The sequence below is a fragment of the Symphalangus syndactylus genome, chromosome X (assembly GCF_028878055.3).
Source record: "Symphalangus syndactylus isolate Jambi chromosome X, NHGRI_mSymSyn1-v2.1_pri, whole genome shotgun sequence".
Lineage (NCBI taxonomy): Eukaryota > Metazoa > Chordata > Mammalia > Primates > Hylobatidae > Symphalangus > Symphalangus syndactylus.
The window spans coordinates 138,246,750-138,264,755 of NC_072447.2; the positions used below are offsets into that span (position 1 = coordinate 138,246,750).

Here is an 18,006-nt window from a genome sequence, read left to right on the forward strand (position 1 = left end):
TTAGATAAGTGTAGGAGACACAGCAATGTTTAATTGCAGTGTTCAATTTCTGCAACTAAACACTCCATTTACATGAATTGTGTATTATAGAAGGAGTACTTGCAGAGTCATGACCAAAGATGGATGCAAGATTGAGAAGCAAGTGGGAAGTTCGACCTGGAACTAATTCCTGGATTGGAACATGGCAGAGAAAGTTGCTGATCACTACCCAGGGGACAAGGCAAGATGCAATGGGTGCTGTTTATTTGCACAAAGGAGAAATTTTAATGGATTTTATACGAGCCAGGAACAAGCTCTGAGGCCAGGGTAGTTGAGGGTTCTGTCTAGGAAGGAGACGTGTAGATGGCACCCAGCCACAGGATATACCCACCTCCTCTCCCAGCAACTTCCACTCACCTTATTCAGACTTGAACCAGAAGGAAGCCAGGGATGGTGGCCAGTGTTTGAATCTTGCAGACTGTTGGCACTAGGTTCTGAGGACAATTGTGAGTCACTATAGTAACTATGACTTCACTTGGTGCTGAACCAATCAGGCCCCGGAACTCAAGGAAAGAGAGGGAGTGCCAAGCTGTTACTGTTCACCCTCTGGTCCAGATCTTTCTTCAGAAGAAACCTGAGTGGTCTCACAGGTAAAATATCCTGATATACCAAGATCATAGAGCATCCTTTTGTGTCATTAACTAACCTACCTGATAAACCCCAATCCTGTTTGGTAATGGGGGGCGGTTATCAGAGAGTCATTTGTTCAAATTGATACAGAGACACTATAGAGCAGTGGGTAAAAGCAGAAGCTTCAGATACAGGCTTTCTCAGTTCCAATCTCACCTCTCTGTCACTTGGGCAAGTCTTTTAGTCTCTCTTGGGAGGTCAAAATAGAGAGCACAGTGGGCATCCACCCCTAGCCTTGGCACTGTGCTAGATTCAAATGAAATGCAGAACTGGGTTTTTGGGGATGAGGCAGGGCCAGGCATCAGAGGTGAGTACAATCTTTAAGCCACTGTGATCACGTTCTCAGGATGGAAAATCAGCAGGACGGACCTTAGAAACAGAAACTAGGTAGTACTTGGGAATGTCTAGTTTATTTCTTACACAGGGGTTTGGAGTAAGATTCATACCTGCTTCACCAGTGATTTTCAAAGGAGGCAAATCCCATTTGACGCTAAAGTCACAGAAAGAGATTTGGAATGAGGAAACAAATTATAGCAGCCTGCAAGTTGTAGAATGAAGAAATGCAAATGTAAAGTACTGAACTTTGTTACGGATAGATTTACCAAAGAGAATTACTCTGCATAACATGAATAATGGAGTTCAGAAGGAAGCCCATATCCCAGGTACAGGGGAAACTCAGAGGTGAGAAGAAGGCAGCTCCCAGAAAGAGCAACATAGAATTGAGTTAACATTAGTGTGGATATAAGAATTACAATGACACTTGAGCTATGAGGTAATATTTTGAGTACAATCTAACAAGCCTGTGTGTGTGAGGTAATGATTAGAGTGATGCAATAGTGTGTCCTTAATGTCCCGGGTCCCATCAGGCTGCTGCACAGCCCCATGTGTAAGACAGATTGAAGAAACAATATGGTTAGTGCTTCAAATCAGATGATGACCCAAAGAAATCTCCTATGACTACTGCTGGTAGCAGTGTGTGTGGGGTGTGTGTGTGTGTGTGTGTGTGTGTGTGTGTGTGTGTGTGGGTTTTGTGCCAGTGAGGAAGAGGTTGCCGGGTACACTTGATTACCTAGAATAAATCATCTTTTTCAGACTTCCTCGGTTGTGCCGTTTTACTGAGGTTGGGTGGAGTCAACACGTCATGGATAAAGAACTCCCTAAAGGCAGTCCCAGGGAGCCCACACCGAACATCAAGAAGTCAGACAAATCCTTCAAACGCAAGAAGCCCACCAAAAATGTGCTGATCTTTTTAATCAACAGACAACTGGGCAAGCACAGAAGTGACATCGACCTGTCAAGATGGGTGTGGATGCTGTCATAAAGCAACTCCAGGGTGGACATGGCCTTGGACAAAAAGTCATGTGGCTTACGTGCTGAAGCCTGCCCAGATCTTTGAGAAATTAAATATAATTAGAACAATAAACTCCTCCCATGTTTGAGTCATTAAATCAGAGTCTGTCATTTCACTCCTTTAGGTTGGATGTGTGTTTGCTGACAGGGTGTTCTTGGGTTACACTGGAAGGGGGTTCTGTTCATCCTAACACGCTGTGCAGGGGTGCTCAGACCCAGGGGAGAGGGTGAGATCATGCTGCACACCAGATCTCTCCCACCATCAATCTGAAAAACACTGCAAAGTCAAAGTGATGTACTACTTGGCATTCAAGGACCAAAGACTCTTCTCCCTAGCCATTTGGAAGAGACTGCCCTGGTGTTCCCCTCTAAAACCCAATGCTTGTCCTAGTGAAAAGACATTGTTTAAGAGCAGACCAACAGTTGGGCTGGGGGTTTGGGATATGTTTTAATACTACCAATGTCATATCCACAGAGCCTTCCAGAGGCAACTGCTCTGCCCTTTGACCCAGGAAAGTATAGAATGCTCTGGTCACTTTTTTGTGTCATGTCAAACAAACCTGATCAGGCCACAGCCAAAGATAATTCATTTGACTGAAGTGAAGCCACCTGATAGGACAACAACACACATGAGATGGCTCCCATTGAAGAAGCTCTGTCCCCAAGGAATGTGCTGAGCAAGTCAGATACTCATTCTGAGAAACCTGAAATGGGAACTATGTGGGCAGTTGGTCACTGACAAGTGAGAGTTCAGCTGAAGAGGGGACAGGGAGAGCAAAGAGGTCAGAGCCGTGGCAAACATGGGCAAGCCTAAGGGAGGAGTAAGATGAAATTTACATAAGGTGAACCATTAAAGCCATCACAAATTCCAAGCATTTCTCTTGTCCTTTCACGTGAGCTGCAAAATAAGCCTGCAAGCAGTCCTCTGTCCCCTCTTCCTCTCCTCCCCAATTCCCTGTGTTCTCACAACCTGTCCAGCATTCCCCAACGCCCCTTCCTGTGTCCCCTCCCCCACCTACATCTAAGGGGCTGTTACTCTCTCTCCCCTTAGCCAGGTCTCTTCCAGATTTTTTATGTGGTAGAAACTTAAACTGCTCTATGTCCTTTTCACCGTCCTATTTGTCCCTGTCACCTTCTCTGTCCCTGCACTGATGCAGCATTGCCAAAAAAGAGCCACCAGCCTCTCCTCAGAGGATGCAGGTGGCTGCAGGATGGAGAGGAGGGGTTAGAGGCTGCCAGGTAGAGGGCCCTCGTGGGTGCACTGTTGGGAGGAATGCTGCCCGGACACTGCTATGTCGGTGACTATTTACCTCCAGTCCAGCATCAAACAGTGGCTGTGAGGTGGAGAATAGGTGGGGAATGGAGGCTGAAAGGGCAGCAGGTAGGGCAAGAAGGAGCCAAACCCACAGGAGCAGAGGCCGATAACAGCCGACCTCCTACACTCCATGGCCACACAACAGAAGAGACAGAACTTAGGATACAGAGTTACGTGTGGATAAATCTCACCATCATACTGAGTGAGAAAACAAGTAGCATAGAATTATGTACCAAACAGAAACTCAACTGTGCCAAGCAGTACTTGGATATATACATAGACGGTAAAGTTATCCAAACTAGAGCAGCAGCACATTCAAGTGGAGCTCTGTCCAGTTTCCGACTTGACTAGTGCCCCACAACAATTGGTACCAACTATTTCCCATCTTGCAAGGAGTTGCCTAACAATGCAGGCCTGGTAAAGAAGTCAATCACAATCATGTGACCTCTGACCACTCACCCACCTGCAGGTGTCTACTCACACTGGAAGTCTGGGTGGGTTGGAGACCAGAGAGGCATGCTTCCCAGGGACTGGATGCTGTGCTGAGTTTAAACGAGGAAAACTTCCTACACTTCAAATTCACTGGAAGGTTGGGGCTACTCAGTGTTCACCTAGAGAACTTGACTTTTGTTTCCAGAAGTGACACTCACAAGTAAGAAATTCAGGAGGAAAGTGGCTGTAGGAGAGGGAGAGAAGATTTGGCCAAAATTCCTCTGAAGAGATTTTTCTCGGGAGTTCTTAGTGGCGGTCAAATCCAGCCTTCTCGGGACGGGGGAGGGGGTGGGAATCTGGATGCAGCTGACTCACAGGAATCAGAGTCTGAGTGGAGACCGTGCACAGTGTGAGGAGAGAGACACTGTCTTCTTCTACTCTTTCATTTCTAGCTGCTGCCTCTCATTGCTCAAATCACTAACCAGACAGCCAGGAAGCCAAGGTGATGTCGTCCATGGTATCAGCCTTCTGGAACACACAGCCCTGCAGAGAAGCATATATCCAGTTGGACAAACTGAGAAGAATCAAATCAATTCACCACTTTTTTCTACTTCCATTACTGTTCCACCACTGTTGCTTTAATCAGAGGAATAAAACCCTCGCCCAACACATGGTAGCAAACACAGTGTTGTGAGCCATCTTATCATAACAGATGAGGTCAATTTGATTATAATACCATGTGGAACCTAAGTTGTAACTTTAATGGTTACAAGAAAGTTTCCCACACATTCACATTGACTGGGTGAAGGGCAAGTCACCTTGGCAGGGGACAGATGCAGATGGCAGAATAGAAACCTACACCGCTCATCCCATCTCCCTTCACTGGAACACCAGATTTTAACAACTATCTGCACACAGAAAACACTGCCACAAGAACCAAGAATTAGGTGAGCAATCACATCACCTGGTTTTAACTTCATATCACTGAAAGAGGCATTGCACAGGGCAAGAGAGGTAGTCTGGAACCACCAATGCTACCCCTCCTCCATCCACCAGCGTGGAGAGTCTATGCACTTTGGGGAGGGAGAGTGCAGCAAGTGGGGGACTTTACCTTGAACTCAATGCTGCCCTATCACAGCTGAAAACAAATCCATGCAGGGTGCAGCCAGTGCCCACACACAGGTGGTGGTGGGGGGGTGCATTTGGACCAGCCCTCGCCAGGAGAATCACCCTTCCCATCAGTTGAAACTTGAGCTTCTCAAGCCTCGCCACTGTGGGCAAAAGTGCTCTAGAGTCCTATGTAAACTTGAAAGGCAGTCTAGGACACAAGGACTGCAGTTTCTAAGGAACTCCTAGTGCTGGGCTGGGCTTACAACCAGTGAACTCCGGTGGCACGTGACCTAGGGAGACAGCAGCTGACATGACTAGCAGAGCCCTTGTGCCATCCCTCCTCCAATCCCTGGTAGTGCAGCTCACAGCAATTAAAACGTCCCCTTACTTATGCTTAAGGAGAGGAGAGTGAATAAAGGCAGTCCTTCATAGCAATATAAAAATGGACTAACACATTAAAGGGGACATTATGTTGCATCTTTGATACCAGCTGAATCACAGTAGAACAGGGCACTGGGCAGAGTTGTAAGGCTCCCTTTCCAGGCCCTAGCTCCTGGGCGACATTTCTAGATGCACACTAGGCCAGAAGGGAGCCCATTGCCTTGAAGGAAAGGACCAGTCCTGGCAGGACCTATCACCTGCTGACTAAAGAGCCCTTGGGCACTGAATAACACCCAGCGAGATGCAGGGAGTAAGCCATGGGCCTTGGGCTCTGAGGCGTGCTGACTTCAGGGATGACCCAGCATCCTCCCAGCTATGGTGAAGGACTCCTTCCATTTGAAACAAGAACAGAGAAAAGTAAAGGGGACTTTGTATTAGACCCTAAGTATCAGCTCAGCCAGTGCAGGAGAGCAACAAGCAGGCTGTTGGGGTCCTCGAGTCCAGGCCTCAGCTCTTAGACAGCATTTCTAGACCTGCCCTGGGCCATAGGGGAGCCCACTGCCCTGCAGAGTGAGCCCCAGGCCTGGCAGCATTCACTACAAGCTGATGGAAGAGCCCTTGGGCTTTAAGTGAACATCAGTGATGGCCTGGCAGAACTCCCCATGGACCAGTGGTGATGGTGGCCACAGGGAGAGACTCCTATACTTGTGCAAAGGGGAGGGAAGAGTGGGAAAACTGTATTGTAGTTGGAGTGGTAGCTTAGCTGCGGTCGAACAAAACAAAAGGTAAATTGCGAAGGTATTTTACTCTAATCCCTGGCTCCCAGACTGCATCTCTGGACATACCCAGGACCTGGGGGAACTCCCTGCCTTGAAGGGATTGACCTTGGGCAAGGCCTACTGCTGTGATGGCTTCAGGTCAGGCCCCGTACAGTCCCCGTGGTGGCAGCCACAGAGGACTTGCATCAACACAAGCCAGTGCCAGGTGTTCAGCACAGAGCACCATACTCCATTTGCATGGCATCTGTTTCTGGAGGAGGGGAGGTCTCTGCATGGCAACCCAAGGAATTCTTAGAGATCTTTTATTATTATTATTATTATTATTATTATTATTATTATTATTATACTTGAAGTTCTAGAATACATGTGCACAATATGCAGGTTTGATACATAGGTATACATGTGCCATGTTGGTTTGCTGCACCCATCAACTCATCATTCACAGTAGGTATTTCTCCTAATGCTATTCCTCCCCAAGCCCCCCACCACCCAAAAGGCCCTGGTGTGTGATGTTCCCTGCCCTGTGTCCAAGTGATCTCATTGTTCAATTACCACCTATAAGTGAGAACATGCAGTGTTTGGTTTTCTGTCCTTGTGATACTTTGCTGACAATGATGGTTTCCAGCTTCACCCATGTCCCTACAAAGGACATGAACTCATCCTTTTTTATGACTGCATAGTAGTCCATGGTATACAATCCAGTCTATCATTGATGGACATTTGGATTGGCTCCAAGTCTTTGCTATTGTGAATAGTGCTGCAATAAACATATGTGTGCATGTGTCTTCATAGTAGCATGATTTATAATCCTTTGGGTATATACCCAGTGATAGGATGGCTCGGTCAAATGGTAATTCTAGTTTTAGATCCTTGAGGAATCGCCACATTGTCTTCCACAATGGTTGAACCAATTTACACTCCCACCAACAGTGTAAAAGTGTTCCTATTTCTCCACATCCTCTCCAGCATCTGTTGTTTCCTGACTTTTTAATGATGGCCATTCTAACTGGCATGAGATGGTATCTCATGGTGGTTTTGATTTGCATTTCTCTGATGACCAATGATGATGAGCTTTTTTCATGTCTCTGTTGGCTGCATAGATGTCTTCTTTTGAGAAGTGTCTATTCATATCTTTTGCCCACTTTTTGATGGGGTTGTTTGTTTTTTTCTTGCAAATTTCTTTGAGTTCTTTGTAGATTCTGGAAATTAGCCCTTTGTCAGATGAGTAAATTGCAAAAATTTTCTCCCATTCTGTAGGTTGCCTGTTCACTCTAGTGGTAGTTTCTTTGCTGTGCAGAAGCTCTTTAGTTTAATTAAATCCCTTTTGTCTATTTTGGCTTTTACTGTCATTGCTTTTGGTGTTTAGACATGAAGTCCTTGCCCATGCCTATGTCCTGATGGGTATTGCCTAGGTTTCCTTCAAGGGTTTTTACAGTTTTAGGTCTAATATTTAAGTCTTTAACCCATCTTGAATTAATGTTTGTATAAGGTGTAAGGAAAGGATCCAGTTTCAGCTTTCTACATATGGCTAGCCAGCTTTCCCAGCACCATTTATTAAATAGGGAATCCTTTACCCATTTCTTGTTTTTGTCAGGTTTGTCAAAGATCAGATGGTTGTAGATGTGTGGCGTTATTTCTGAGGGCTCTGTTCTGTTCCTTTGGTCTATATCTCTGTTTTGGTACCAGTACCATGCTCTTTTGGGTACCGTAGCCCTGTAGTACACTTTGAAGTCAGGTAGTGTGATACCTTGCCTCTAGATTTGTTCTTTTTGCTTAGGATTGACATGGCAATGCAGGCTCTTTTTTGGTTCCATATGAACTTTAAAGTAGTTTTTTCCAATTCTGTGAAGAAAGTCATTGGTAGCTTGATGGGGATGGCATTGAATCTATAAATTACTTTGGGTAGTATGACCATTTTCACGATATTGATTCTTCCTATCCATGAGCATGGAATATTCTTCCATTTGTTTGTGTCCTCTTTTATTTCCTTGACCAGTGGTTTCTAGTTCTCCTTGAAGAGGTCCTTCACATTCCTTGTAAGTTGTATTCCCAGGCATTTTATTCTCTTTGTAGCAATTGTGAATGGGGGTTCACTCATGATTTGGCTCTCTGTTAGTCTGTTAACGGTGTACAGGAATGCTTGTGAGTTTTGCACATTGATTTTGTACCCTAAGATTTTGCTGAAGTTGTTGATCAGCTTAAGGAGATTTTGGGCTGAGACGATGGGGTTTTCTAAATATACAATCATGTCATCTGCAAACAGGGACAATTTGACTTCCTCATTTCCTAATTGAATACCGTTTATTTCTTTCTCTTGCCTGATTGTCCCGGCCAGAACTTCCAACACTATGTTCAATAGGAGTGGTGAGAGAGGGTATACTTGTCTTGTGCCGGTTTTCAAAGGGAATGCTTCCAGTTTTTACCCATTCAGTATGATGTTGGCTGCAGGTTTGTCATAAATAGCTCTTATTATTTTGAGATACCTTCCATCAATACCTAGTTTATTGAGAGTTTTTAGCATGAAGTGCTGTTGAATTTTGTCAAAGGCCTTTTCTGCATCTACTGAGATAATCATGTGCTTTTTGTTGTTGGTTCAATTTATGTGATTAATTACATTTATTCATTTGCATATGTTGAACCAGCCTTGCATCCCAGGGATGAAGTTGACTTGATCATGACAGATAAGTTTTTTGATGTGCTGCTGGATTCGGTTTGCCAGTATTTTATTGAGGATTTTTGTATAGATGTTCATCAGGGATATTGGTCTAAAATTTTCTTTTTTTGTTGTGTCTCTGCCAGGCTTTGGTATCAGGGTGATGTTGGCCTCATAAAATGAGTTAGGGAGGATTTCCTCTTTTTCTATTTATTAGAATAGTTCCAGAAGGAATGGTACCAGCTCCTGTTTGTACCTCTGGTAAAATTCGGCTGTGAATCCGTCTGGTCCTGGCCTTTTTTTGGTTGGTAGGCTATTAATTATTGTCTCAATTTCAGAGCCTGTTATTGCTCTATTCAGAGATTCAACTTCTTCCTGGTTTGGTCTTGGGAGGGTGTATGTGTCAAGGAGTTTATCCACTTCTTCTAGATTTTCTAGTTTATTTGCATAGAGATGTTTATAGTATTCTCTGATAGTAGTTTGTATTTCTGTGGGATCGGTGGTGATATCCCCTTTATCATTATATTTTATTGTGTCCATTTGATTCTTCTCTCTTTTCTTCTTTATTAGTCTTGCTAGTGGTCTATCAATTTTGTTGATCTTTTCAAAAAACCAGCTCCTGGATTCATTAATTTTTTTGAAGGGTTTTTTGTGTCTCTATCTCCTTCAGTTCTGCTCTGATCTTAGTTATTTCTTGCCTTCTGCTAGCATTTGAATTTGTTTGCTGTTGCTTCTCTAGTTCTTTTAATTGTGATGTTAGGGTGTCGATTTTATCTTTCCTGCTTTCTCTTGTGGGCATTTAGTGCTATAAATTTCCCTCTACACACTGCTTTAAATCTGTCCCAGAGATTCTGGTATGTTGTGTCTTTGTTCTCATTGGTTTCAAAGAACATCTTTATTTCTGCCTTCACTTCGTTATTTACCCAGTAGTCATTCAGGAGCAAGTTGTTCAGTTTCTACGTAGTTGTGTGGTTTTGAGTGAGTTTCTTAATTCTGAGTTCTAATTTGATTGCACTGTGGTCTGAGAGACAGTTTGTTGTGATTTCTGTTCTTTTACATTTGCTGAGGAGTGCTTTACTTCCAATTATGTGGTCAATTTTAGAGTAAGTGTGATGTGGTGCTGAGAAGAATGTATATTCTGTTGATTTAGGGTGGAGAGTTCTGTAGATGTCTATCAGGTTTGCTTGCTGCAGAGCTGAGTTCAGGTCCTGGATATCCTTGTTAACCTTCTGTCTTGTTGGTCTGTCTAATATTGACAGTGGGGGTGTTAAAGTCTCGCATTATTATTGTGTGGGAGCTAAGTCTCTTTGCAGGTCTCTAAGGACTTGCTTTATGAATCTGGGTGCTCTTGTATTGGGTGCACATATATTTAGGATAGTTAGCTCTTCTTGTTGAATTGATCCCTTTACCATTATGTAATGGCCTTCTTTGTCTCTTTTGATCTTTGTTGTTTTATAGTCTGTTTTATCAGAGACTAGGGTTGCAACCTCTGCTTTTTTTTGTTTTCCATTTGCTTGGTAGATCTTTCTCCATCCCTTTATTTTGAGCCTATGTGCGTCTCTGCACATGAGATGGGTCTCCCAAATACAGCACACTGATGGGTCTTGACTCTTTAACCAATTTGCCAGTCTGTGTCTTTTAATTGGGGCATTTAGCTTATTTACATTTAAGGTTAATATTGTTAAGCGTGAATTTGATCCTGTCATTATGATGTTTGATGGTTATTTTGCCCGTTAATTGATGCAGTTTCTTCACAGCATCGATGATCTTTACAATTTGGCATGTTTTTGCAGTGGCTGGTACTGGTTGTTTGTCTTCCTGTATAGTGCTTCCTTCAGGAGCTCTTGTAAGGCAGGCCTGGTGGTGACAAAATCTCTCAGCATTTGCTTGTCTGTAAAGGATTTCATTTCTCCTTCACTTATGAAGCTTAGTTTGGCTGGATATGAAATTCTGGGTTGAAAATTCTTTTCTTTAGGAATGTTGAACGTTGGCCCCCACTCTCTTCTGGCTTGTAGAGTTTCTTCCGAGAGATCCGCTGTTAGTCTGAAGGGCTTCCCTTTGTGGGTAACTCGACCTTTCTCTCTGGCTGCCCTTAACACTTTTTCCTTCATTTCAACCTTGGTTAATCTGAAAATTATGTGTCTTGGGGTTGCTCTTCTCCTGGAGTATCTTTGTGTTGTTCTCTATATTTCCTGAATTTGAATGTTGGCCTGCCTTACTGGGTTGAGGAAGTTCTCCCTGATAATATCCTGAAGAGTGTTTTCCAACTTGATTCCAGTCTCCCCATCAGTTTCAGGTACACCAATCAAACGTAGATTTGGTCTTTTCACACAGTCCCATGTTTCTTCAAGGCTTTGTTCATTTCTTTTTACTCTTTTTTCTCTAACCTTGTCTTCTTGCTTTATTTCATTAATTTCTTCTTCAATCACTGATACCCTTTCTTCCACTTGATCCAATTGGCTATTGAAGCTTGTGCATACATCATTAAGTTCTCATGCCATGGTTTTCAGCTCCATCAGGTCATTTAAGGTCTTCTCTACACTGTTTACTCTAGTTAGCCATTTTTCTAATCTTTTTTCAAGGTTTTTAGCTTCCTTGCGATGGACTCAAACATCCTGCTTTAGCTCAGAGAAGTTTTATTACTGACCTTCTGAAGCCTACCTTTGTCAGCTCATCAAATCATTCTCCATCCAGCTTTGTTGTGTTGTTGGCGAGGAGCTGTGATCCTTTGGAGGAGAAGAGGTGCTCTGATTTTTAGAATTTTCAACTTTCCTGCTCTGGTTTCTCCCCATTTTTGTGGTTTTATCTACATTTGGTCTTTGATGTTGGTGACCTACAGATGGGATTTTTGTGTAGATGACCTTTTTGTTAATGTTGTTGCTATTCCTTTCTCTTTGTTAGTTTTGCTTCTAACAGTCAGGTCCGTCAGCTGCAGGTCTGTTGGAGTTTGCTGGAGTTCCACTCCAGACCCTGTTTGCCTGGGTATCACCAGCAGAGGCTGCAAAACAGCAAATATTTCAGAACAGCAAATATTGCCACCTGATCCTTCCTTTGGAAGCTTCATCCCAGAGGGATAGACGCCTACATGAGGTGTCTGTCAGCCCCTACTGGGAGGTGTCTCCCAGTTGGGCTACAGAGGGGTCAGGGACCCACTTGAGGATGCAGTCTGTCCATTCTCAGAGCTCAAACACTGTGCTGGGAGAACCACTGCTCTCCTCAGAGCTGTCAGACAGGGATGTTTAAGTCTGCAGAAGTTGTCTGCTGCCTTTTTTCAGCTAAGCCCTGCCCACAGAGGTGGAGTCTAGAGGTAGTAGGCCTTGTTGAGCTGCAGTGGGCTCCTCCCAGTCTGAGCTGCCCCTGCCACTTTGTTTACCTACTCAAGCCTCAGCAATGGCGGATGCCCCTCCCCTAGCCAGGTTGCTGTTTTGCAGATCGAACTCAGACTGCTGGGCTAGCAGTGAGCAAGGCTCCATCGGTGTGGGACCCACCAAGCCAGGCACAGGAGAGAATCACCTTCTCTGCCAGTTGCTAAGACCTTGGGGAAAAGCACAGTATTTGGGCAGGGAGTGTCCCGTTTTTCCAGGTAGTCTGTCACAGTTTCCCTTGGCTAGGAAAGGGAAATCCCCCAACCCCTTGTGCTTCCTGGGTGAGGTAACACCCCGCCCTGCTTCAGCTCGCCCTCCGTGGGCTGCACCCACTGTCCAACCAGTCCCAATGAGATGAAACAGCTACCTCAGTTGGAAATGTAGAAATCACCCATCTTCTGAGTCGATCACACTGGGAGCTGCAGACCCAAGCTGCTCCTATTTGGCCATCTTGGAACGCCCCCTCAGAGATCTTATCTAAGACCACCAAGGTGGTGCCTCTATGAGTCTTCATCCCTTCAAATTCCTTAGAATGGTGTGTTAGTTCATTTTCACACTGCTATAAAGAGCTACCTGAGACTGGGCAATTTATGAAGAAAAGAGGATTAATCGACTCACAGTTCTTCAGGCTTAACTGGAAACGTGACTTGGAGGCCTCAGGAAACTTACACTCATAGCGGAAGGGGAAGCAAGCACATGGTGGAGCAGGAGAGACAGACAGCGAAGGAGGGAGTGCCACACATTTTTAAACCATCGGATCTCATGAGAACTCACTATCACGAGAACAGCCAAGGCAAAACCCACCCCCATGATCCAATCATCTCCCACAAGGTCCCTCCTTTAACATGTAGCTATTACAATTCAACATGACATGTGGATGGGGCCACAGAGCCAAACCATAATAAATGCCTTGCCCAGAAGGACAAGCACAAACAAGCCCAGTCTGCATAGACTACAATGAATACCTAACTTTGCAATGCCCAGACACAGATGAACATCTACAAGCATCAACACCATCCAGAAAAACAAGACCTAAACAAATGAACTAAATAAGGCAGCAGGGACCAATTCATGAGAAACAAGAGATATGTGGCATTTCAGACAAAGAATTAAACATTAGCTGTTTCGAGAAAAAGAAATTCAAAATAATATAGAGAAGGAATTCAGAATTCTAGCAGATAAATTTCACAAAAAGATTGAAATAATTAAAAAAGAATGAAGCAGAAATTCTAGAGTTGAAAAATGCAAATGACATCATGAAGAATGCATCAGTCTCTTAATAGCAGAATTTATCAAGCAGAAGAAATAATTAGTGAACCTGAAGACAGGATGTTTGAAAATACATAATCAGAGGAGACAAAAGAAAAAATAATAAAAAACAGTGAAGGATGCCTACAGGATCTAGAAAATAACCTCAAAAGAGCAAATCTAAGAGTTATTGGCCTTAGGCCAGGAGCAGTGTCTCACGCCTGTAATCCCAGCACTTTGGGAGGCCAAGGTGGGCAGATCACAGGGTCAGAAGTTCAAGACCAGCCTGGCCAAAATGGTGAAACCTCATCTCTACTAAAAATACAAAAATTAGCCGGGTGTGGTGGCATGTGCCTGTAATCCTAGCTACTCAGGAGGCTGAGGCAGAAGAAGCATTTGAACCCAGGAGGCAGAGGTTGCAGTGGGCTGAGATCATGCCGTTACACTCTAGCCTGGGCAACAAGAGGAAACTCTGTCTCAAAAAAAGAAAAAGAGTTATTGGCCTTAAAGAGGATGTAGAAAGAGAGACAGGGGTAGAAAGTTTATTCAAAGGGGTAATATCAGATAATTTCTCAAAGGTAGAGAAGAATGTCGACATCCAAGTGCAAGAAGGCTATAGAACACCAAGTAGGTTTAACCTAAAGAAGACTACCTCAAGGCATTTAATAATCAAACTCTCAGAGGTCAAAGATAAAGAAGGGATCCTATACACAGCAAGAGAAAAGAAACAAATAACGTACAATGGAGCTCCAATACATTTGGAAGCAGACTTTTCGATGGAAACCTTATAGACCAGGAGACAGTGGCATGACATATTTAAAGTGGTAAAGGAAATGAAGTTTAACCCTAGAATAAAAGCACATAAGGCAAAACTGTCCTTTAAGCATGAAGAAGAAATAAAGACCTTCCCAGACAAACAAAAGCTGAGAGACTTCATAAACACCAGACATCTACTACAGGACATACTAAAGAGAGTTCTTCAATCTGAAAGAAAATGATGGTAATGAGCAAGAAGAAAACATCAGTAGGTACAAAACTCACTGGTATTAGTAAGCTCACAGAAAAACACAGAATACTATAGCACCATAATTGTGGTATGTAAACTACAGTTGACATAAGTAGAAAGACTAAATGATGAATGAAAGAAAATAATAACTGCAACAACTTTTCAAGACAGGGACAGTAGAATAAGACATAACAAGAAACAATAAAAACTTAAAAAGCAGAGGGATGAAGTTAAAGTGTTGAGTTATTATTAGTTTTCTTTTTGCATGCTTGCTTGTTTCTTTATGCAATCAGTATTAAGTTCTCATCAGTTCAAAATAATGGGTTATAAGATAGTATTTTTGAGCCTCATGGTAACCTCAAATCAAAAAACATATAACACATACACAAAAATAAAAAGCAAGAAATTAAAACATACACCAGAGAAAATCACCTTCACTAAGAGGAAGACAGGAAGGAAAGAAAGAAGGAAGAGAAGACCACAAAACAACCAGAAAACAAATAACAAAATTGCAGAAGTAAGTTCCTATTTATCAATAATAACAATGAATGTAAATTGGCTAAACTCTTCAATCAAAAGACATAGAGTAGCTGAATGAATGAAAAAACAAGACTCAATCATCTGTTGCCTACAAGAAACATACTTCACTCATAAATATATACACAGACTGAAAATAAAAAGATGTAAAAAGATATTCCACGCCAACTGATGCCCAAAAAGAACAAAAGTAGCTACACTTGTATTGGACAAAAGAGGTTTCAGGGAAAACCCTATAAAAAGAGACAAGGAAGGTCATTATGTAATGATAAAGGGATCAATTCAGCAAAAGCATATAAGGATTGTAAATATATATGCACCCAACACTGGAGCACCCAGATATGTAAGGCAAATATTATTAGAGATAAAGAAATATATAGACCCCAATACAATTATAGCTGGAGACTTCGACATCCCAACTTCAGCATCGGACAGATCTCCCAGACCGAAAATCAACAAAGAAACATCAAAGTTAATCTGCACTATAGAACAAATGGACTTAATAGATATTTACAGAACATTTCATCCAATGGCTGTAGAATACAGTCTTTTCCTCGGCACATGGATCATTCTCAAGGATAGGTCACAAAACAAGTCTTAAAACAATCATAAACATTGAAAAAATATCAAGCATCTTTTCTGACCACAATGGAATAAAACTAGAAATCAACAAGAAGATGAATTTTTGAAATTATACCAACACATGGAAATTAAACAGCATACCCCTGAATGACCAGTGGGTCAATGAAAGAATAAAGAAGGAAATTGAAAAATTTCTTGAAAAAATGATAATGGAAGCCAAACATACCAAAACATATGGGATATAGCAAAATCAGTACCAAGAGGGAAGTTTATAGCTATAAGTGCCTATATGAAAAAAGAAGAAAAACTTCGAATAAGTAACCTAATGATGCATCTTAAAGAACTAGAAAGGCCGGGCACGGTGGCTCACGCTTGTAATCCCAGCACTTTGGGAGGCCGAGGCGGGCGGATCACGAGGTCAGGAGATCGAGACCACGGTGAAACCCCGTCTCTACTAAAAAATACAAAAAATTAGCCGGGCGTGGTGGTGGGCGCCTGTAGTCCCAGCTACTCGGAGAGGCTGAGGCAGGAGAATGGCGTGAACCCGGGAGGCGGAGCTTGCAGTGAGCCGAGATTGCACCACTGCACTCCAGCCTGGGCGACAGAGCAAGACTCCGTATCAAAAAAAAAAAAAAAAAAGAACTAGAAAAGCAAGAGCAAACTGAACCCAAAATTATAATAACAGAAATAATTAAAAGCAGAGCATAAATAAATGAATGTGAAAAATGAAGAAAACAATACAAAAGACCAATGAAACAAAAGCTCAGTTTTTTGAAAAGATAAACAAAATTGGCAAACCTTTAGCCAGACTGGCTAAGAAAAAAATGGAGAAGACCCAAATAAATAAAATCAAAAATGAAAAGGGAGAGATTACAACTGATACCACAGAAATTCAAAAAATCATTAATGGCTACTATGAACAACTATTTGCCAATACATTGAAAAATCTAGAAGAAATGAATAAATTGCTAGACATATCCAACCTACAAAGATTAAACAAGGAAGAAATCCAAAGCCTGAGCAGATCAACAACATGTAAGGAGCAAAAAGCTGTCAGGAAAAGTGTCTCAGCAAAGAAAAATCCAGGACACAATGTTTCACTTCTGAATTCAATCAAACATTTAAAGAAGAATTAATATCTCTTCTACTCAAACTGTTCTGAAAAGTAGTGAAGAAGGGAATACATCCAAACTCATTCTACAAGGCCAGTATTACCCTGATACCAAAACTAGACAAAGATACACCAAAAAAAAAAAAAAAAAAACCTACAGACCGATATCTCTGATGAGTATTAATGCAGAAATCCTCAACCAAATACTAGCAATCAGAACTCAACAATACATTAAAAAGATCACTCATCATGAACAAGTGGGATTTATCCCAGGGATGCAAGGATGATTCAACATATACAAATCAATCAACGTGATACATCACATCAACAGAATGAAGGACAAAAACATATGATCCTTTTGATTGATGTTGAAAGTGCATTTCATGAAGTCCATATTTCTTCATGGTAAAAATCCTCAAAAGCTGGATACAGAAGGAACATACTTCAGCATAATAAAAGCCATATATGACAGACCCACATCTAGTATGCTGAATGGGGAAAAATTGAAAGCCTTTCCTCTAAAATCTGAAACATGACAAGGATGCCCAATGTCACCACTGTTATTCAACATAATAATGAAAGTCTTACCTAGGGCAGTCAGACAAGAGAAAGAAATAAAGGGCATTAACATTGCAAGGGAAGAAGTCAAATTATACTTGTTTGCAGATAATATAATCTTATATTTGGAAAAAACTAAAAACTCCACCAAATAAGTATTAGGACTGATAAATTTATGAAAGTTGCACAATACAAAATCAATATACAAAAATCAGTAGCCTTTCTATATGCCAACAGTGAACAATATGAAGAAGTCAATAAATTAGTCCCATTTACAATACTCAGAAATAAAATTAAATACCTAAGAATTAACCAAATAAGTGAAACATAACTATTATGAAAAGTATAACACAGTGATGAAAGCAATTGAAGACAACACAAAATAATAGCAAGTTATTCCATGTTCATGGATTGGAAGAATAATATCATTAAAATGTCCATACTACCCAAGGCAGCCTACAGATTCAATGCAATCCCTATTAAAACACCAATGACATTCTTCACAAAAATAGAAAAAAAATCCTAAAATGTTTATGGAACCACAAAAGGCCCAGAAGAGCCAAAGCTGTCCTGAGCAAAGGAAGAAAACTACAGGAATCACATTACCTGACTTCAGATTATATTACAGAGCTATAGGAATCAAAACAGCATGGTACTGGCATAAACACAGACACATAGACCAATGTAACAGAACAGGGAACACAGAAGAAAATCCACAACACCTACAGTGAGCTCATTTTTGACAAAGGTGCCAAGAACATACACTGGGGAAAAGACAGTCTGTTCAATAAATGGTGCTGGGAAACCTGGATATCCATAAACTGAAGAATGAAACTAGGCCCCCTATCTCTCACCACATACAAAAGTAAAATAAAAATGAATTAAGGATTTAAACTTAAGACTTCAAACT

The 18,006-nt window shown here is 42.0% G+C and overlaps 1 protein-coding gene across 1 annotated transcript; it reads left to right on the top strand.

The window, feature by feature from the left end:
* Positions 1-489: 489 nt before the first annotated feature.
* On the top strand, positions 490-2,103 carry LOC129475084 (embryonic testis differentiation protein homolog B-like). Its single transcript, XM_055266961.2, has 2 exons — positions 490-629; positions 1,762-2,103. Exons 1-2 carry the CDS (start codon positions 505-507, stop codon positions 1,988-1,990), a joined length of 354 nt encoding a protein of 117 aa, XP_055122936.1. The 5' UTR covers positions 490-504; the 3' UTR covers positions 1,991-2,103.
* The last annotated feature ends 15,903 nt before the right edge of the window (positions 2,104-18,006 follow it).